The sequence below is a fragment of the Microcaecilia unicolor genome, chromosome 2 (assembly GCF_901765095.1).
Source record: "Microcaecilia unicolor chromosome 2, aMicUni1.1, whole genome shotgun sequence".
In the NCBI taxonomy this organism is placed as follows: domain Eukaryota; kingdom Metazoa; phylum Chordata; class Amphibia; order Gymnophiona; family Siphonopidae; genus Microcaecilia; species Microcaecilia unicolor.
Window position 1 is genome coordinate 379,948,445 of NC_044032.1, and position 22,377 is coordinate 379,970,821.

Consider the following 22,377-nt stretch of genomic DNA (forward strand, 5'->3'; position numbering starts at 1 on the left):
GTCTCATGTGTGCCCTCACTCAAGGACCAGCATTCAAGGTGGCTGCTATCAACCCTAAGACTTACATGCTTGAAGGTTTTGCTGAGATAGAGAGCTCAAATCTGTGACTGCTGCTTTTGCCTGTTCACAACAGGAAGCAAGACTTTCCTCAACTTTGTATCAAACAGCTCCCACATACTCCAGAGACAGAGGGAGCTAGTTTGCTTTTGGCAAAATTGATTATCAATCTAGGAGACTGCAGAAGAGACACTACCTTGGATATTCTTGAAGAATAGAAGTCCTGATTAACCAGTTATCCAGATAAGAATGGACCCAGATTCCTTCATGCCAAAGAAGCTACTAATACGAACATGAGCTTTGAAAAGGTTCTAGAGGCTCTGGCAAGACTAAGAGCCATTGACTAGAATTGATAATGACCTCCTAGAATTGGAAAATGCAAACAACGCTAATGAGGCAGCCAAATCAGAATAAGAGGGAAGTTTCTTTGACATCTACAGGCATGAGGAACTTGATTGGTTGACCAAAGCTATCACTGAATGATGAAGAGTTTCCATTCTGTAATGAGCCATCTGCAGCACACAATTGTCATTCTTGAGATCCAGGAGAGGACAAAAGGATCATTCCTTCTTGGGAACAACGATATGGACCAAATACTTTCCTAGACCCCAGTCAGTTTTGGGAACTGAAATAACAGCCCCTAGCTCTAGGAGTCCCTGAAAGGCAGTTATTACTGCTTGTTTTTTTTGTCTGGAGCTCTGTAAGGAGATTCCAGAAAGGAATATACAAAAGGGGCAGGAAAACTCCAGCTTGTAGCCCTCTCTGATGACCTCTTATACTCGCTAATTGGTAGGTACCCAGGTTCATTCATCAAAGATGACAGCTTTGTCGTGAACCTCTTATCCCCCCAAAAAGAGACCTGTGTTTGGAAAACAGGACTGCTGAACATTACCAGAAAACCTTGGTCTATAATATTTCATGTTCCTAAAACGGCAACAGCTAGAAGCAGCCCAAAACGAGCTCTTAGGCTTATCTTCAAGAAGTCACTGAGGCTTAAAATCTCCCAGATCCTTTACCAATTTTTCAAAATCTTCACCAGCGTATCTTGAAAGGGAAGGGGTCTGAGATGAGACTTGAACACTGTATCTGTAGCCCAATTCCTGAGTCACAAAAGATGTCTCACCAACACCACTAAGGTCATCTTTCTTTCCGAAGCCCACAGCAGATTATAAGCGTGTGACAAATAAGCCAGGCCTGTTTCACGAGCAGGAAATTCCAGGGAAGACCAAAGCTTAGGATCCTGATCAGAAACACTGGCTTTCTAAGCGTCGCTAACTGAGATCTGGAAGGCTAAAGAAGCAACTTCAAAAGGTAATTTCAGAGAAGTCTATTAGTTGGTCACGAGTATCCTTACGAGTGTCATATGTCCTTCCATTTGAAAAGCTGTGTACTTGGTTTCCACAGTCACCACAGCTTAGACATGGAGCAAATTCGTAAGTCCTGAATCTGAAGAGTACCATTCTGCCATAACCAACTCTTGTGCAGCTTGTTGCATAGGGAAGACTTTACGTGGCTTTCTAGTCCCTATCATTATAGGACCCCCTAAGACAGATGAGGAACAGAAGTCCTGACCTGATGGAGAATACTAATGTCTAAGGCCTTAGTTATCAAGGAAAATAGCTCATCCTTGTGAAAGAGCCTAACTACTGCAGGATTCTCACCTTCATTTACCTGAATTTCACCCTCTTCCAAAGGTTGCAGTCAGAATGAAGATCTAGAATCTAGTGAAGGTGCAGTCTCTGACTAAGCTGCCGATAGTAAGGAACCTGTGTCTACATCCTGAAGCTGATTTAAACTCCTACGCTTTGTAACTGACTTTCCCCAAAGTAGACTAGAAGTAGAAAGGTTTTAAGGAGAAAATATGCTTGATGGAAGTAAAATCTGGACAAAAAGAACTTGATAAGCCTAGTGCTTCTGTAGATTCCTGTACCCCTGCTGGAGACTGTAGCAGAGCTGGAAGAGAAGGATAGAGAGGCCTGTATAGAGGGAAAGTCAACATTAGCAGAAACAGCAGGAGTGTGAGAAGGCAAAATAGCTGTTCCCATCTCTTCTGAGAGGGCAAGGAGACGCCCATGATTCCATTGCAGATTTGTCTCCTCTAAACTCAGTCTTACCTGGAGCTCAACCCAAGTCTGCCCTCCATATTCTCCCCGAATCCGTCAGCCACCAAGGATATAAGAGGAACACTGCTCCAAGATGGCTCACTGCACACCACAGCGGCAGCAACGCTTTACCGCTTCAGCTGGTGCTGTCATTGCTAAGAACAACTATAGACACAAACAGTAGTGTAAAAAAACAGCCATCAAACTGGTATGAGACCCTGCCATCATGGCACAACAGTGGCTTCTACTCCCCCCTTCCCCCCCAGGAAGCAAGATGATGCTGGGGAGGCTTCAGCTCTGGAGGCTTCACTGTGAAAATGAAACTCATTAACATGGTGCAACACTGAACACCGGCAAGGAAGGACTCATCATGAGGGAAGAAATATTGGAAGGGGGGAGGTGAGGGACCCAGTATGATCAGATATATCCGCCTAGCAAGGAAAGATGTCAGATATGCCTTGTGCCCCAGCTTAACTGCAAAAACCAGACAAGTAATGGTTCAGGAACAAACCTCAACAGAGTACTCTAGTAGCTGCACAGGGAACTATCTTCCACATACATGTGATAGAGAAATACTTGTTTGGAGGAGCTGCATAGTGCCCTATATGATAAAGCACAGTTCCGTTTTCTCTACCTGCTGGTTGATGGGCACAAACAACCGTAAGTTATAGACTGGTCTGTTGAGGACACTATGGAAAATATGTTTTAAGTCTTGATTTAAATACTTTTATCCCTTTGAACAAAACTATCCAGACATTTTAAGGTTTTAAAATCAGCCCCAATGCAATTACCTCAACTCAACCAAACAGAAAGAGAAGGTGAAATTAGATCTTACCTGCTCATTTTCTTTCCTCTAGACCCTCCAGACCGGTCAAGACGCGTGGGTTATGTACTCCTACCAGCAGAGGGAGACTGAGAAAACACTGAGCTTTGAACACTGCCTATATAACCTGTGCAGAACCTACAGTAGCCAGTATAACACTCACAAAGCAGAGTAACAAAACACAACTATAACTTTAACCAGCAACCCTGTACATGGCTTCCGCCAACTGCAAGAACATTCACTGTTTCTTTTCTTTGCATTGTAGAGACTGTCAATTCGTGCTTCCACAGGTGGACTGTCTGCCACGCCACACCTGCACCAGACCCATACCAACCAAAAACTGGTAATAAGAGTCTGAAATTATGACAATCCTCAGCTGCCAAGAGATGCCCACTGAAACACTACCTCCTGGCCTACAGTAGAGCTGGGCGGGTCCTTGACCGGTCTGGAGGGTCTAGAGGAAAGAAAATTAGCAGGTAAGATCTAATTTCACCTTCCTCAGCGACCCTCCAGACCGGTCAAGACGCGTGGGACGTACCAAAGCAGTACACTACCTTATGGGCGGGATCCACAAAGGCCAGAGGTCAACACTGCTGCTCCAAAACTCGCCTCTTCCTTCGCATGCACATCAATCCTATAATGCTTCACAAACGAATGCAACGAAGACCAAACCGCCGCCCGACAAATATCTGACGGAGGAATCATACTGTTTTCCGCCCAAGAGGCCGCAACCGCTCTGGTAGAATGAGCAGAAAACACCTTAGGCACTTCACGGCCCTTCACCAAATAGGCAGACGCAATCGCCTCCTTCAACCATCTAGCTATAGTCGCCTTGGATGCCGCTGCACCCTTTTTAGGGCCCCCATGAAGCACGAACAAACGATCCGACGCTCTGAATTCCTGAGTTCTAGACAGATAACACCGCAAGATGCGTCGAACATCTAACTTCGCCAGCCGACACTGTTCCGAATCTCCCGCAAAGTTACCTAAAACAGGCAACGAAATGACCTGATTAACATGAAACTCTGACACCACCTTTGGCAAAAAGGAGGGCACCGGCCTCAAAGATACCTTTTCCTTGGAAAAAGACAGAAAGGGCTCTCTACACGACAAAGCCTGCAATTCCGAGACTCTCCGAGCTGAGGTAATGGCCACCAAAAATACCGCCTTCAAGGAAAGATCTTTGCACGAAGCCGCAACCAACGGTTCAAATGGAGGTCTGACTAAGGCATCTAACACGAGATTCAAATCCCACGGGGGAACCAACCGCCGACGAGGCGGCCGCAACAACTTCACACCTTTCAAAAAACGAACAACCTCAGGAATAGAAGCTATGGACTTCCCCTGAACCTTCCCCCGAAAACACGACAAAGCTGCCACCTGAACCTTCAAGGTAGCCAAGGCCAGACCCCTGTCCAAACCATCCTGCAAAAATTCCAACACCTCTGCCACCGAAGCACGAAAAGGTGTCACCGTCCGCTCTGCACACCAGTGCTCAAACAATCTCCAAACTCGAACATACGCCAATGAAGTGGAGGTTCTGCGGGACTTCAACATTGTATCAATGACTCTGGCAGAAAACCCTTTCTTCCTCAACCTGTGCCTCTCAAGAGCCAAGCCATAAGCGAGAACCGAGCCGGGTCTGGCATAACTATCGGGCCTTGACACAAGAGTACCGTTTCCGACAACTGAAGGGGCTTCGCGACCGCCAACCACACCAGATCTCCGTACCACGGTCGACGCGGCCAGTTTGGAGCTATCAAAATCACCCGGCCCGCGTGCCGCTCGATGCGCTGAATTACTCGACCTACCAACGGCCACGGAGGAAACACATACAGCAATCCCTGCGGCCAGGGTAACAGCAGAGCGTCGAGACCCTCCGCACGCGGATCTCTCCAACGACTGTAAAACCTTGGGACTTGGGCATTGCGCGCCGTGGCCATCAGATCCATAACTGGCATACCCCAGGCCGACACAATTCGTCCGAACACCGCCTGATGCAGAGACCACTCTCCGGGATCCAGAGTATGCCGGCTCAAAAAATCTGCGTCCACGTTGTCCACCCCGGCCACATGAGCCGCCGAGAGCGCCTGAAGATGACCTTCCGCCCATTGGCATAACAGTGCCGTCTCCTCTGCGACCGCCTGACTCTTTGTGCCCCCTTGACGATTGACATAGGCCACGGCTGTGGCGTTGTCGCAGAGCACTCTGACTGCCTTGTGGAGAAGCATTGCCTGAAAACTCTGAAGCGCCAACCGAATGGCCCGAGTCTCCAACCGGTTGATGGACCACCTTGCTTCCGCCTGGGACCACCGCCCCTGCGCTACCTGACCGAGACAATGAGCTTCCCATCCTAGCAGGCTTGCGTCTGTGACTAGAACCACCCACTGAGGGGACTCCAACGGCATTCCCTTTTCCAGATTGCAAGTGCTGAGCCACCAACGGAGGCTGCGGCGGACAACCGACGACATCGGCAGACGTACCTCCAACTCCTGCGACAGGGGAGCCCACCGACTGAGGAGAGAGGACTGAAGCTGACGCATGTGCGCCCGGGCCCAAGGAACTACCTCTATGGTTGCCGCCATCATCCCCAGAACTTGCAGGTAAGCCCGGGCCGTCGGTGACGACAGTGCAAGAAACCGCCGAATCAGGTCCTGCAACTTGCTGATTCTCGGGGGAGGCAAAAACACTCGACCCGACCTGGTATCGAAGAGAACGCCCAGATACTCCAGAGCCTGCGACGGTACCAACTGACTCTTGCTGAAATTCACCACCCAGCCCAACGACTGGAGAAACTGTACCACACGCGACGTCGCTCCCTCGCTCTCCGCCCGGGACTTGGCCCGAATCAACCAATCGTCTAGATACGGGTGCACCAAAATGCCCTGCCGGCGCAAAGCAGCCGCCACCACCACCATGACCTTGGAAAAGGTGCGGGGAGCTGTTGCCAGACCGAAGGGCAGGGCACAAAACTGAAAATGCTTCCCCAAAACTGCAAAGCGAAGAAAACGCTGGTGCGCCGCTCGAATGGGAATGTGAAGATAAGCCTCTGTCAAGTCCAGAGAAGTTAGAAACTCTCCCTGCCGGACTGCCACAATTACCGACCGCAACGTCTCCATGTGAAAAGAGGGAACTTTGAGCGCTGCATTGACTCTCTTTAGATCTAAAATAGGCCGAAAGGCATCCTCCTTCTTTGGCACCACAAAGTAAATTGAGTAACACCCCGAGCGTTGCTGAGCGGGCGGAACAGAAACCACTGCTCCCAGACTGAGAAGACGACGCAACGTGTCTCGCACTGCTGCTCTCTTGAGCCTCGAGTGACAAGGGGACTCCAGAAACCGTTCGGGCGGAGAGGTCTCGAACTCCAGGGCATAACCATCTCGAACCACTTCGAGAACCCACTGATCTGATGTGATGTGGACCCAGTTCTGGTAAAACTGACTCAGCCGAGCCCCTACACGCACCAGAACCTGGGTCCGCACATCTTCATTGGGCAAGCCGCCCCGAGGACTGACCTCCCCTGAACGAGCCCCGGCCTCCGCGACGACTCCCGCGAAAGGACTGGGTGCGCTGGAAGAACCTACCTCTAGGGGCCTCACTAAACCTACCAGGCCTATACCGTCGAGCCTCACTAAGTCGACCTCGAGAGGAATTACCCCTAACTCCCAGCTTGGGACGAAAATCCGGGAGTCGAGGCACCTTGGCCTCACTAAGGCCTTTCACTAACTTATCCAACTCTTCGCCAAAAAGCCTAGAACCCCTGAAAGGGAGAAAACACAACTTAGCCTTAGAGGCCGCATCCGCGACCCAACCTCTTAACCAGAGAGCCCTACGCGCTCCCACTATCATAGCCATATTTTTTGCTGACGCACGCAACAAATCATACAGCGCGTCAGACAAAAAAGACGAACCCATCTCCAACTTGGCTAAATCCTGTAACCCCGAGGTCCCAACCTCCCCGGGATCATCCAGGAGCTTCTCGGCCCAGCGAAAACACGCCCGTGCCACCAGGCCCCCACACACCGAGGCCTGGAGAGCTAGCGCCGACAAGTCGAAGCTTCGCTTAAGAAATGCTTCCAATCTCCTATCCTGGGGTTCACGGAGTGCGGCCCCACCATCTACTGGAATAGCTGTCGCTTTAGTAACCGCTGTAACCACTGCATCTACCGTAGGAGCCTTAAGGGAATCCCTATCCTCCTGCGGCAGGGGATAAAGCCTCGCCATTGCCTTGGAAACCTTACACGGCGAATCTGGCGAATCCCATTCCTGGCTAATCATCTCCCTGAGATCCATGTTCATAGGGAAGGTCCGTGCTCTACGCTGAATTCCTTTCACCAAGGGATCCTGCCCAGATTCACCTGGAGCCACCTCAGGATTAAATTTAAGGGTAGCTGTGACCTGATCAATGAGCTCCGAAAGCTCATCCCTATGAAAAATCCTAACTACTGAGGGATCTTCCCCAGGAAGGGAGTCCACCGGATCTACCGGACCCTCAAACCCCTCAGACTCTCCCCCATCACTAAATGGGCCTTCCGTGCCCACCTGAGACAGACATTCCTCATCCTCTGTCCACTCTATCCGGGGTCTTTTAGGCAGCATGGGACTAACCCCCTCCACTCCCTGGGGGGGGCCCGATTTCCAAGCCTGGAAAAGAGTCCAAACAAACTCTGGAGGAAAGCTAACCCCTCCTGGACCCTCATTAGGTACTTTGTGTGTGTCCACGGGGGCAACTGGCTCAACCACAGAAGCCTCTGCAGAACGCGCTAAATTCAAAATGGCGGCCGTTCCCGCCGAAACTGAAAGCGCCGCTGCCGGAGCCGCCTGAGTTGCCGCTGCTAAAGGGGCCGCCGATACCGCCGGGACTTCCGCGGTTAACTGCGGGGGAACTGCCTCCAAGCGTTTGGGCTCACCGCACAGCCGACACTGACCGCCCGGCGATTCGATGCCCCGACGCGAGCACGCGCGACAACGGAGTAATTTGCCCGCCATAACTGTAAAAGTAAAGGCAGTGCTTCCCCGTACCGGCCCCAATGTCAGACAAGCTCTAAAAACCACTGCTCTCTCGTTGCTAGGACGGAAAAGAACTCCCGTTCGTTCCGTACCAAATAAATAAATATATCTCCCTTAAAGAGACAGAAGACAATTCTGGCAGCTGAAAATTGAAAGGCTCTCAAGGCTGCAGTACACAGAAAACAGCCGAGGCACAAAGCTGCCAGTAACACAGTACTGGAGAGCAGCACAGGGGGAGGGACCCGCCAAAGCAGGTGTGACACCCCAGGGGGAACTACTGGGCCCCACCGGACCCAGGGCCCCGAAGCACTTTTTTTTTTGGCAAACCACGTACAGGGTACTTAAGGATAGAAACCTCTTGAAGGAAAACCCAAAATCCTTTATCCCTAAAATCAAGGCTACCTCACCAGACTATTGAAGACTGCACAGGCTGTCCTTCTACCTCTGCTGAGACTGAGAAAATACTGGCTACTGTAGGTTCTGCACAGGTTATATAGGCAGTGTTCAAAGCTCAGTGTTTTCTCAGTCTCCCTCTGCTGGTAGGAGTACATAACCCACGCGTCTTGACCGGTCTGGAGGGTCGCTGAGGAAACAATAGTTCTGATCAAATTTACCTTTTCCTTATCTGGAGTTGAACTGTAGGGCTTGAAGGCTCATGTGTGACAGAATTCTCCACTGGGTATTCTTTGTATGGTTTAGTAGTTTTGCCTTCTGATTGTATGGGAGGATTCTCTTCTTCCACTTCCACCAAAAGAATAGGAAATCCAACAACATCGTCTTCCTCATTGCCATCAACAGAAGAAATTTTACTGCATCTTTCAGTACCTTGTACCGCATTTTTCTTATTTAATTTGCCCTGTGAAGCAGGCAGCCATCCTAGGATTGAGAAGAGGTTACACCACATTCAACACAAAAATAGAACTCGCATCAATGCACACAGAAAGCTACAAAAAGTGTGCTATAGAAAATTATTCAAGACGTTCGAATCAAAGCTCAGAAGCAAGCAGCTCTGATGAATACCACATAGATATTTTATTTATTTATTGTGCATGTATCCCACATTTTCCCACCTATTTGCAGGCTCGATGTGGCTTACAAAGAAAGACCTGTAATGTCAATTTGCTAAAATGAAATCTTAAAAAAAAAAAAACAGGTCTCCCTCTACAAAGACTACTAAGATCATATCTACTCACTTTTAAACTCTTCAGTTACCTCTCTAGAACAAAATTAAAATTAAAGAAATTGTGAAGTTTAATTTGTGTTTGATGGAAACAATACCCACCACAGTACTCAATAAGAAACATCAACCAAAAATGATCAGTTTCTTCAAGTTATAATGGAGAAGTCATTGAAAGAATATAACACAAGGTGTTAATGAAATAGGAATGACATGGAAGTCAAAGGAATAGACAAGCAACTCAGCATGATGATGTACAGAAGTAGTACCAAATACAGCTTTGGAAAATAAAGCACAACTAAAATTATGAAAGGTGTTTTCAAACCAAGTGTACTGAAAATTGTAATATGCCCATGTAGGGTTGCTAAATATATGCTTTTCTTGTCAAACAGTAACAGTCAAAGAAAACAAACAAAGATGAGTAGGCTTACCTACCACTGTCCTATTTACAACAAGGTGAAGTTTTAAGGGTTGATTTCCATTCTTTTAGGCCTGCCAGACAGCGAATGCTACATACCTGTAGAAGGTATTCTCCGAGGACAGCAGGCTGATTGTTCTCACTGATGGGTGACGTCCATGGCAGCCCCCTCCAACCGGAAACTTCACTAGCAAAGGACTTTGCTAGTCCTCGCGCACCGCGCATTCGCGGCCGTCTTCCCGCCCGAACCAGCTCGTGTTCGTTAGTAACATATGTAGCAAGACAAAGACAAGGGAACACACAACTCCAAAGGGGAGGCGGGCGGGTTTGTGAGAACAATCAGCCTGCTGTCCTCGGACAATACCTTCTACAGGTATGTAGCATTCGCTTTCTCAGAGGACAAGCAGGCTGCTTGTTCTCACTGATGGGGTATCCCTAGCCCCCAGGCTCACTCAAAACAACAAACATGGTCAATTGGGCCTCGCAACGGCGAGGACATAACTGAGATTGACCTAAACTTTTTCAACTAACTCAGAGTGCAGCCTGGAACAGAATAAAAATGGGCCTAGGGGGGTGGAGTTGGATTCTAAACCCCAAACAGATTCTGAAGCACTGACTGCCCGAACCGACTGTCGCGTCGGGTATCCTGCTGCAGGCAGTAATGAGATGTGAATGTGTGGACAGATGACCACGTCGCAGCCTTGCAGATCTCTTCAATAGTGGCTGACTTCAAGTGGGCCACTGACGCTGCCATGGCTCTAACATTGTGAGCCGTGACATGACCCTCAAGAGCCAGCCCAGCCTGGGCGTAAGTGAAGGAAATGCAATCTGCTAGCCAATTGGATATGGTGCGTTTCCCCACAGCCACTCCCCTCCTGTTGGGATCAAAAGAAACAAACATTTGGGCGGACTGTCTGTTGGGCTGTGTCCGCTCCAGATAGAAGGCCAATGCTCTTTTGCAGTCCAATGTGTGCAGCTGACGTTCAACAGGGCAGGATTGAGGACAGGGAAGGAATGTTGGCAAGACAATTGACTGGTTCAGATGGAACTCCAATACCACCTTCGGCAAGAACTTAGGGTGAGTGCGGAGGACTACTCTATTATGATGAAATTTGGTATAAGGAGCATGAGCTACCAGGGCCTGAAGCTCACTGATTCTACGAGCTGAAGTAACTGCCACCAGGTCAAGTACTTCAGATGGCAGGAGTTCAGTGGCTCAAAAGGAGGTTTCATCAGCTGGGTGAGAACGACATTGAGATCCCATGACACTGTAGAAGGTTTGACTGGGGGCTTACTGAGTTGGTCTTGAGGCCAGACTCTGATAAGTGCAGAAGGTATTCAAGCAGGTTCTGTGCAGGACAAGAACGAGGTTCTAGGGCCTTGCTCTCACACCAAACGACAAACCTCCTCCACTTGAAAAAGTAACTCTTTTTAGTGGAATCCTTCCTAGAGGCAAGCAAGACACGGGAGACCCCCTCAGACAGACCCAACGAAGCGAAGTCTACGCCCTCAACATCCAGGCTGTGAGAGCCAGAGACTGAAGGTTGGGGTGCAGAAGCGCTCCATCGTTCTGCGAAATGAGAGTCGGAAAACACTCCAATCTCCACGGTTCTTCGGAGGACAACTCCAGAAGAAGAGGGAACCAGATCTGGCGGGGCCAAAAAGGTGCTATCAGAATCATGGTGCCGTGGTCTTACTTGAGCTTCAGTAAGGTCTTCCCCATCAAAGGTATGGGAGGATAAGTATACAGGAGGCCGGTCCCCCAATGGAGGAGAAAGGCATCCGACGCTAGTCTGCCATGTGCATGTAGTCTGGAACAGAACAGAGGCAGCTTGTGGTTGGTCTGAGAGGCGAAAAGGTCCACCGAGGGAGTGCCCCACTCTCGGAAGATCTTGCGTACCACTCTGGAATGGAGCGACCACTCGTGCGGTTGCATGACTCTGCTCAGTCTGTCGGCCAGACTGTTGTTTACACCTGCCAGGTATGTGGCTTGGAGAAGCATGCCGAACTGGCAGGCCCAACGCCACATCCCGACGGCTTCCTGACACAGGGGGCGAGATCCGGTGCCCCCCTGCTTGTTGATGTAATACATTGCAACCTGATTGTCTGTCCGAATTTGGATAATTTGACAGGACAGCCGATCTCTGAAAGCCTTCAGTGCGTTCCAGACCGCCCGGAGCTCCAGGAGGTTGATCTGAAGATCTTTTTCCTGGAGGGACCACAGTCCCTGGGTGTGAAGCCCATCGACATGAGCTCCCCACCCCAGGCGAGATGCATCCGTCGTCAGCACTTTTGTGGGCTGTGGAATTTGGAATGGGCGTCCCAGGGTCAAATTGGTCCGAATGGTCCACCAGTGCAGTGAAGTGCGGCAACTGAAGGAGAGGCGGACGACATCTTCTAGATTCCCGGTGGCCTGGCACCACTGGGAAGCTAGGGTCCATTGAGCAGATCTCATGTGAAGACGAGCCATGGGAGTCACATGAACTGTGGAGGCCATATGACCTAGGAGTCTCAACATCTGCCGAGCTGTGACCTGCTGAGACGCTCTGGTCTGGGAAGCGAGGGACAGGAGGTTGTGGGCCCTCGCTTCGGTAAGAAAGGCCTGAGCCGTCTGAGAATTCAGCAGACCTCCTATGAATTCCAGAGATTGGACTGGCTGGAGATGGGACTTTGGGTAATTTATCACAAACCCCAGCAGCTCCAGGAGGTGAATAGTGCAGTGCATGGACCGGAGAGCTCCTGCCTCCGAGGTGTTCTTGACCAGCCAATCGTCGAGATATGGGAACACGTGCACTCCCAGCTTGCGTAGATACGCCGCGACCACCACGAGACACTTCGTGAACACCCGTGGGGCAGAGGCGAGCCCAAAGGGCAGCACACAATACTGAAAGTGCCATGTCCCCAGGCGGAATCTGAGATACTGTCTGTGAGCTGGCAGTATCGGGATGTGAATGTATGCGTCCTTTAAATCCAGGGAACATAGCCAATCGTTTTTCTGAATCATTGGCAGAAGGGTGCCCAAGGAAAGCATCCTGAACTTCTCTTTGACCAGATATTTGTTCAGGCCTCTCAGGTCTAGGATGGGGCGCATCCCCCCTGTTTTCTTTTCCACAAGGAAGTACCTGGAATAGAATCCCTGCCCTTCTTGCCCGGGTGGCACGGGCTCGACCGCATTGGCGCTGAGAAGGGCGGACAGTTCCTCTGCAAGTACCTGCTTGTGTTGGGAGCTGAAGGATTGGGCTCCCGGAGGACAATTTGGTGGAGGGGAGACCAAATTCAGGGCGTATCTGCACCGCACTATTTGGAGAACCCACTGGTCGGAGGTTATTAGAGGCCACCTTTGGTGAAAAAGTTTTAACCTCCCCCCGACTGGCAGATCGTCTGGCATGGACACTTTGATGGCGGCTATGTTCCCATGGATCCATTCAAAAACCCGTCCCCGGTTTTTGCTGTAGAGGCGCCGGGTGCTGCTTAGGCGCACGCTGTTGACGAGAACGAGCGCGCTGGGACTGTCCCTGTGCCTGAGGAGGCCTTCGGGCCGGCAGGGTGTACCTACGCTTGTTGTAGGCGTAGGGCGCAGCCTGCCTGGCCCGGGAAAAACGTCCACCTGCTGAGGTGGATGCTGAAGGCGCCCAGTGGGAGAGCTTGTCGAGGGCGGTATCCCGCTGATGTAGTTGGTCCACCAACTGCTCGACCTTCTCACCAAAAATATTATCCCCCCGGCAAGGGACATCAGCCAGCCGCTGCTGGGTGCGGTTGTCCAGGTCAGAGGCACGCAGCCATGAGAGCCTGCGCATCACTATACCTTGGGCCGCAGCACGAGATGCCACATCACAGGTGTCATATATACCCCTGGACAGGAACTTTCTGCACGCCTTCAGCTGCCTGACCACCTCCTGAAAAGGCCTGGACTGCTCCGGGGGGAGCTTGTCAACCAGGTCCGCCAGTTGCTTCACATTATTCCGCATGTGTATGCTCGTGTAGAGCTGGTAGGACTAAATGCGGGTCACGAGCATTGAAGATTGGTAGGCCTTCCTTCCTCCCAAATGAGTCCAGAGTGCGAGACTCCTGCCCTGGGGGCGCCGAGGCGGTATCCCTCGAACTCCGTGCCCTCTTGAGAGCAGAGTCCACGACCGCCTACTCTGGGTCTGAGTGGATCCTGTACTGGGACTCCGCTTTCTTGGGGATGGTGGGATTAGATAAAGGTCTCAACCAGTTCCGAAGCAGTGTCTCTTTGAGGACATTGTGCAACGGTACCGTGGAGGACTCTCTAGGTGGTGATGGATAGTCGAGGACCTCGAGCATCTCAGCCCTCGGCTCATCCACAGAGACCAAGGGGAAGGGAATGCAAATAGACATGTCCCTGACAAAGGAGGCAAAGGAGAGGCTCTCAGGTGGCGAGAGCTTCCTCTCTGGTGAAGGAGTGGGGTCAGAGGGAAGGCCCACAGACTCCTCTGAGGAGAAATATCTGGGGTCCTCCTCCTCCCCCCACGAGGCCTCTTCCTCGGTGTCGGACATGAGCTCCTGTTGCTCAGACCTCAACCGGGCCCGGCTCGACTTCGAGGCACCGAGTCCTCGGTGGCGTCGTCGAGCGGTGGACTCCCGCGCCGGCGGGGATGAAGCTCCCTCCATCGACTGGGACTCCACCTGCATGGCGGTCGAGACCGGCGCCGCAAGCGGCATCGAAGGCCTCGGCACCGGGCTAGAGCACGCCGGCGCCTCCGTCAACGGCGCCGAGGGCGCAAGCACAGTCTGGCGCCTCAGCCCTTCCAGGATCCCCGGCAGGATGGCTCGGAGGCACTCGTCCAGGCCCGCTGTCGGGAAAGGCGAGGGGGCCGGTAGAGGTGTCGGTGCCGGAAGCTGTTCGGGTCCAGGAGACGGCACCGAAGTGCTGGTGCCCTGACGTAACGATACCTCTACCACAGAGGGGGACCGCGCCTCCCGGCGCTGCCACTTCCTCGGCGTCGAATCATCTCTGGAGCCGGTAGCCACATGCGCCGTGGGCGACCGATGACAGTGCTTTTTTGTCTTTTTCCGGTGCCCGTCATCGGCGCTACCGAAGAGGAGGAGGTAGATCCCCCTTGGCCTCGAGGGATCGGGTCCGACAGGGTTCAGTCCCGAGGGCCCTGGGAAGAGGGAATGACCGGGGCCGAATGCCCACGCGGCCGCTCACCCCTGCCATCTCCGGAAGACCGGCGGGCCAACGGGACCTGTGCTCCTGGGGTCGGTGCCAATTTCATGGACATCGGTACCGGTACCGAAGATCCGGCCGTCGACACCGATGCCGTCGAAGTCGACGTCGAGGGGCCGGCGCAAGTTCCAAAAAGACGGTCCGTTAGAACTTGGCTCGCCACCTGTGTTTGTTTCCGTAAACCGAGACACAAGGTGCACGTCTTGGTATCGTGCTCCGGCCCCAGGCACTGGAGGCACCAAGCGTGTCGGTCTGCGAGATATGCCAGCCGCACCGACCACACTTCTTAAATCCACTCGGGACCTTCGAGGACATCGACGGAAAAATCGCGTCGGCGAAGTCAAAGTCGTCGATGGTGGCGGTAAAATTCACACCTCGAAAAATAAACCAACCGCGCGGCCACAAGGCCACAACGAGACGCCCCCGCCAAAAGTACGAGGGAAAAACAAAGTTTTCTCGTTTTTTTTTTTTTTAAACAAAATAAAACAGAGAAAAGCAACTAAGAAAACAACGAAGAAGAAAATCTCGCGGCAAACACGCAATCCGGTTTCCGGGGCTGACAGAGAGAGAGACGAACACGGCTCTCTCCAGCGCAGAAAAGAAAAGACTGAGCGGGAACGGTCGCGCACGGGCGGGAAGACGGCCGCGCATGTGCGGTGGGCGTGCCCTGCGTGCGGGACCGCCCGCAAAGTTTTGTTCCGGTTGATGGGGGCTGACGTGGACGTCAACCCAGTTGTGAGAACAAGTAAGCCTGCTTGTCCTCGCAGAACTCTGCTTTATACTCCTCCCCAAGAGCCAGGATAAGAGGGAATGGTGGGTATTTGGGTCCTTTCCCACTGGAACGAGGTACAAGGCAGGGGTGCCCTTTGCCCCTCATCTTTTTGCACTAAAAGTGGAACCCCTGGCCACGCATATTCGGCAAGCTGACAATATGAAGGGTTTGCAGATAGGGACAGAGGAATTTAAAATTCTTTATTGGGAAGACGACATATTGTTAACAGTCACAGAGCCTGAACTCTCTTTGTCGTGTATAATTAATAATCTGAATAGGTACTGGGCTCTCTCTGGCTTCAAACTGAGCAAGTCTGAAATCGAACATCTCTCTAGATCCTGCTAGAGCCCATCAACTAAACATTTAAAATATTTAGTGGTCAATATTTGTCCAGATTATGCAGATCTCTATAGACTTATAGTAAAGTACTACAGGAGCTTTCTTTGCCACTGGCATGATCTGACTCATAGTGGACTGAGTCAGGTGGCTATAAACAAAATGATGATTAGTATATAAGTACTGCCATACTGGGACAGACCAGAGATGGGGGTAACTAGTGAGATAATTAAATTTGCTGACGACATAAAGTTATTCAAAGTTATTAAATCGCAAGAGGATTGTGAAAAATTACAAGAAGACCTTACAAGACTGGGCATCCAAATGGCAGATGACGTTTAATGTGAGAAAGTGCAAAGAGATGCATGTGGAAAAGTGGAACCCAAACTGTAGTTACATAAGTACATAAGTATTGCCATACTGGGAAAGACCAAAGGTCCATCAAGCCCAGCATCCTGTTTACAACAGTGGCCAATCCAGGTCACAAATACCTGGCAAGATCCAAAAAAAAGTACAAAACATTTTATGCTGCTTATCCCAGAAATAGTGAACGTTCCCCAAGTCCAATTTAATAATGGTCTATGGACATTTCCTTTAGGAAGCCGTCCGAAACTTTTTTAAAACCCTGCTAAGCTAACCGCCTTTACCACATTCTCTGGCAACAAATTCCAGAGTTTAATTCTACCGAGATTTTTATATTTTTGCCGGAACCTATCCATACTAATTCCTAAGCCAGTTTTTGTAAATTTACAGTGTATACCATTTCAGTATATCTAGAGGAGGCCCCCATGCGTGTCTACGTGGGTATTGATGAGAAAGAGGCACGAGGGTGGATTGGGGTTCCTAGACCTTTAAAGATAGTTTTGGCCTGCACAGATTTGGTCCCTCATGGCATATGGTGCGAGCTCTCCTATGCCATGGAAGAGAATAGAGGGGTTTTACTAGGAAGGGTTATCTGCAAGTAAGAATTATGGACACTACTGCACATGCCCAGAAGGTGGAAACTTCAGAATCCCATCCTAGTTTTCTGTGATGCTTTAGGCCAGATGGTTTGAAAAGCTGATGGGAAGCAAAAATATCTCGGTGCTTGCCCCATTATCTGTTCTTACTCTACTTATACCGGGATGTACACTCCAAGTTTTTCAGAACTGGAAGCAAAAAGGGTTGACACGCATGTCAGCTATATGGGGAGGTGTCCTTTGCTCCTTTTTAGATACATAGACAAGATATCACATCTCACAAAAAGATTTGTACAACTATAACTTAAACATTTGGTTTAATTCCTTTGTGGAATTTTTGCTGCATAGGATATGTCAGCCCAAAATGATATTAACCCTTTATGATTTACTGTGACAGTGGGAATCTTTGATGGCTCCATCTTTAATTAAGAATTGGGAGGAAAATCTGGGACGCCCTTTTACAGAGCAGGAATGGTCCAAGGCCTACTTGAACACTTTTTGTCTTTGTTTCCACAAGAAGTGTTGAAGGCGCTATTACCTTGCAAGGCATTCATTCGGTGTGAGGTGGCAAAATGTCAGAGATCTGCAGTTCTCTCCCAGTTGCCACGGTTAAGAAGTGCTTTGTGGGCTGCATATTATTTGATTAAGCTGACAGCTCAGAGACATGGCAAGGTTGCAGCTTTTGACTGAATTTGAGAGCCTTTTCTGGCATGATACCAGAGCACTAAGCCTTAGCTTCTTCGAGATGATGACTTCTCATGGTGTTCTCATGTATTTCCACTAATCCAAGATGGACTAATGTTGATGTTGTATCTCACTCTTCTTATGTTATCGGAGATGCTCCAGGAGGGGGAGGGGGATACCAGATATATCATGGGGAGGGAGGATATTTTACATAATAATGTTGCAGTACTCAATGTTTAGTTCTGGTATTTCTTTGGGCACCCCGTCATAATAGTCCCCTAACAAAATAGCCCTTGACAAATCGGCCCCTAACAAAATAGCCCTGGACAAAATGGCCCTTCCCACAGCATCAAAGAAGAGATCAACGCCCAGAAATACGACAACAACTGCAAACTTAACTGCCAATATGGTAGAAGGACGCCAAGGACCGGCTGGCCAAGGGGCTGAACTGGAAACCTGGTGCTGGCAGACCAACTCACCATGCTAGCCCAGGGCCACCAAGGACCCCTGGAGTCATCGGCACAAAACGAGCAAGAAGGCCACGAAGAAGCTGCACCCAGAGGATTTTCAGGAAACAAGCTGACCGAAGGAGAGGAAGCATGTGCCGATGGTAGGGCCATCACCCGAAGAGAACACAACTTTCAAGAAGGGCGACAAATGCTCTGGAGATGAAGGCAAAAGCAGTTGACCCCTAGAACAGAGGTATATGAGCACTGGTGACAAAGAGGCCATGGGTCCAAATAAGGAAAGAAACACTGCTGAAAGTAGTAAAGATTACAAGACGGTCCGTGTCCAAACATGATGAACTTGGCTGCAGTGAATCAAGTCACCACAGTGCCACCTAAGCGAACCAAACTACAAGAGCAAAAATCAGCCAAAAGATGGCCACTCATGCTGCAGCCCCTCAGAGGTCACAAGGAAGGTCTAAAACGAAGAAGGGCACAACCAGCCAGGCCCTAGCGGTACCCTCCTGTCTGGCAGATCTTGCAAGCAGCTAGACTTAAAGCATCAATGCACCATCAGGGGCCCAAATTGTTGATTCAAGACCTATGACACAAAAATAAAAAACAAGTGCCAACAACTGCTGGTCCTAAGGGAGCAACAAAAGAAGGTCAAGAATGAAACACGAGCTGTTGTACCCGGCTCTCTTGTGGACCACATAGAATAATCACCCTAAGAGCTGAAAGAGAAACATGCAGCTCTCAGAGTCCTGGAAGAGCAAGAAGCATCAGAAAGTGGCGAGTAAAGGACTACCATACCTGTGCCCTCACCACCATTCAGAGGTGCCTCTGTTATTGTTTTGGTTTTTGTTTTCTTTGTAAATTTGGGCAAAGGACTACAATATCCAAAAATAAATAAACAAAGGGTTGCTCCGAAGCTACCAAGCTTCACAGCACAGAACTGATCCATAATAACCCATTGCTTAGGTAAGCAGACACCGTATCCAGAGGATCCACGCTTACGAAATCGCAACCAGCAGCGAATGTACCTGCCCTGGCACCCCCACTGAAGGGTTCTGAACAAAAGCGAGGGAGGCCTGGCCACTCAAAATAAGCTGCCACCAGAAGGACCTGATATCATGACGTCCACATGCAGCCATGGGGGCCTCCTCTGCAAACAGCAAGAGGAGGCTTACTGCTCACAGCACCAACAGCGATCAGGACAGAATAGCCCTGAAGAGAAAGAAGGCCATGGGATCTTCCTGAAGACAGCCAGACCCAGATCTAGAGGCACAAAATTAAAATGGCCACTGCCAGAGGAAAAGCGAGCCAAAAGCCACTCACTCGGAGATAGAATGGTCTCTGCCAGTGCCTTCAGCAATCTGAAAGTGCTAGACAAGAGACCAGTCTTACTATGTTCCCCAGAAACCCGCAGGGTGGAGAAAATAAAGGCAGTACTCAATCTCAGCGTTGAACCTCCACAGCATCACAATGGATCCATACGTGGCTGCATGAAGCACTGGCAATGTGCAAGGAAACCCCTCACTCCCACATAAAGCTGCAGCAGAACTGCAATCCTCTTTTTTTTTTTTGGTAGCTGTGAGGAAGAAGGAAGCGACAGGAACTGGGGGGGAGCCCTAGAAGAGGCAAACACAGAGCCTAGACACCCCCAGATTCAACTGAACCCGGGAAACCCAGAAGAGGAGTAAAACAGCAGATGAGACCAGGAGCTTGTGAGAGATCATCCATCCGCCTGCTGGAAATAGAGAATACCGGCTGTCCAAGGAGTGTCCAATCCTATATGACAGAGCTCATTTTAATGCTTTCTATCTCCACCTGCTGGTAGATGGTCACAACCCACAAGTCTCTGTATTCCTCTGCTATTGATGGCAAGAAAATCTGGAATATAAACTGGAAATCTGGGATATCTGCAAATAATTGGAGAAATCCCAAGGAAGGTGTTTGGTGCCGAGTTACACGAATGTCAATATTGGACAATAAACAATGCGTATTTTTCACAGCTTCAGGCTCCTAGAGAAGGTTGTGTTGCCACACTGACTTGCTTGAATTGTGGACAGACGGACAACACACTGTCCCATACGTTTTGGGGTTACAGAAGTATACAAGCATTTTGGAGAACTATCCACAGATATTTGGGCACTCTTTTAGGTGACCAAATATTATGTTCCTGGAAAGGGGTGGTTCTTACTAAAATAGAGGCCTATGGAACTCAGGGTACAGGTTCTAGACTGTTCTTAAGTAAAGCATATATACTGGGGAAAAATGCCTTCTCTACTACTAGCTGCAAAAGATACTGTTCTCACACTGGTACTGGAGAAATAAACTTCATGCATTAATGTGGAAAGAACAAGGTGTGAACAAAATTCCCAAACAAAGAAATGTTGCTGGTTTGGGATTGCTATTTGCAATCTCTATTACCAAGAGCGTGTAGGCTAGTGCTGAATGGATTTCTTAGTGTGGCCTAATTTCATACCTGGAACCAAAATATTCTGTGTTGGGATTCTCTGCCGGGAGAGGGAGTAGGTAAGGGATTTTAGGGGTGAGGGAGCTTTTAGGATTGTGGTTGGACTCAGCTATTATGGATGGCTTGGGACTGTGAGAACCCAGGACAGAGGCCATCCTACATACTTTTTTACTAAAAGGGGAAGGGGGGATTGGGATATAAGGAATGTAGGAATTTATATTTCAAAACCAGGATATGTTTTCTATTCTTTTGTTTGTTTTTCGTTTGGGAATAACTGTCTGTTAATATAAGGTTGTATGCTTTGAAAGATATTAATGAAGCTTGGAATTGCATATTTCAATGATTATGAATAAAAAATGTTTAAACATAAAAACCTTAAACATGAAGAGTCACAGATTTGATATACCACAGTTCTGTGGTACTATCAAAGTGATTTACATTTACTAGATGCAGTTACCTTGAAAAATCAACAACCAACCTGCTCCAGAACTTATTTTTGGTGATCCTGTAGATGGCTGAATGGGAAGTATATCAGACTTTACTTGTCCTGTAGATTTAACTTCATTTGACACCAAGTTCTAAAACAAAACAAAAAAGATTGCCATATCACTTCAATGTCTTCAAATAAAGACATGTAACTCTGTTCTTAAGTAAATATCATGAACTGATCCAAATCAGGTATGGCAAATACCACTGCAAACTCCTCAAACAGCTCAGCACATCAACTACAGAGCCAGTTCTTACAAACTGAAGTATAATTTTAAAGTGTACTAGTGGAAGGAGTCAATCAAAATTGACAAACCAACAGCGGCAGGTACAGATGTACATTCACCTCCCCAACCTTCCCTCAGCCACTGGAATCCATTCTCTCTCAAGTTCAATATGCATTTACTTTCTGCAGAAGGTAAAACTGAATACACTACTACAGGGGACATGTATTTTTACCTGTAAGTCGCAGGTCTGTACTCTAAAGTATGGCATACCTGTACCAATATTCGTATCAATGGGAAACGTATGAAAGACAAAACTCATGTTACCTGAATTTCCCCTGTAATTATGATTTCTAAGGGACAATTTTAAATCAACCATCATGTGTCCCTTCAAGTAAAGCGAAGATACATACCTGTAGCAGGACAGCAGGCTGATTGTTCTCACTGATGGGATGATGTCCACGGTGGCCCAGGAATGGAATTTTTCACAGCAAAAGTAGACAAAAGTTTTGCCAGAGCTTTCCAGCGCGCACACCGCGCATGCGGGGCCATCTTCCCGCCCGTCGCGCAAGAGTCCCGCTCAGTTATATCAAAAAGCAATAGCAAGGAGAAGAACTCCTCCAAAGGGGAGGTGGACGGGCTTGTGAGAACAAACAGGCTGCTGTCCTCGGAGAATACCTGCTACAGGTATGTATCTTCACTTTCTCCAGGCTGCTTGTTCTCACTGATGAGGTATCCCTAGCACCCAGGCTCACTCAAAACAACAAAGAAGATCAATTGGGCCTCGCAACGGCAAGGAAGTAACTGAGATTGACCTAAAACAGAAACATCTAACTGAGAGTGTGGCCTGGAACAGAATAAAAATGGGCCTGGGGGGTGGAGTTGGATTCTATACCCCGAACAGATTCTGCAGCACCGACTGCCCAAACCAACTGTCGCGCCGTGTATCCTGCTGAAGGCAGTAGTGGGATGCGAATGTGTGGATTGATGACCACATCGCAGCTTTGCAAATCTCTTCTATAGTGGCTTACTTCAAGTGAGCCACCGACGCCGCCATTGCTCTAACATTATGAGCCGTGACATGACCCTCAAGAGTCAGCCCAGCTTGGGCATAAGTGCAATCTGCTAGCCAATTGGAAATGGCGCGTTTCCCGACTGCAACTCCCCTTCTGTTTCGATCAAAAGAAACAAACATTTGGGCGGACTGTCTGAA

At 49.3% G+C, this 22,377-nt stretch overlaps 1 protein-coding gene across 2 annotated transcripts in view; it reads right to left on the bottom strand.

Annotated features, from left to right (window-relative positions):
• CENPC (centromere protein C) overlaps positions 1-22,377 on the bottom strand; it is a 247,457-nt gene that overhangs the window by 213,268 nt on the left and 11,812 nt on the right. For both annotated transcript variants that reach the window (XM_030190519.1, XM_030190518.1), the window contains 2 exons: positions 20,933-21,032; positions 8,607-8,868 (listed from right to left, as the gene is read on the bottom strand). In XM_030190519.1, the coding sequence (XP_030046379.1) occupies positions 8,607-8,868; positions 20,933-21,032 (362 nt within the window). The remainder of the gene's footprint in view (positions 1-8,606; positions 8,869-20,932; positions 21,033-22,377) is intronic.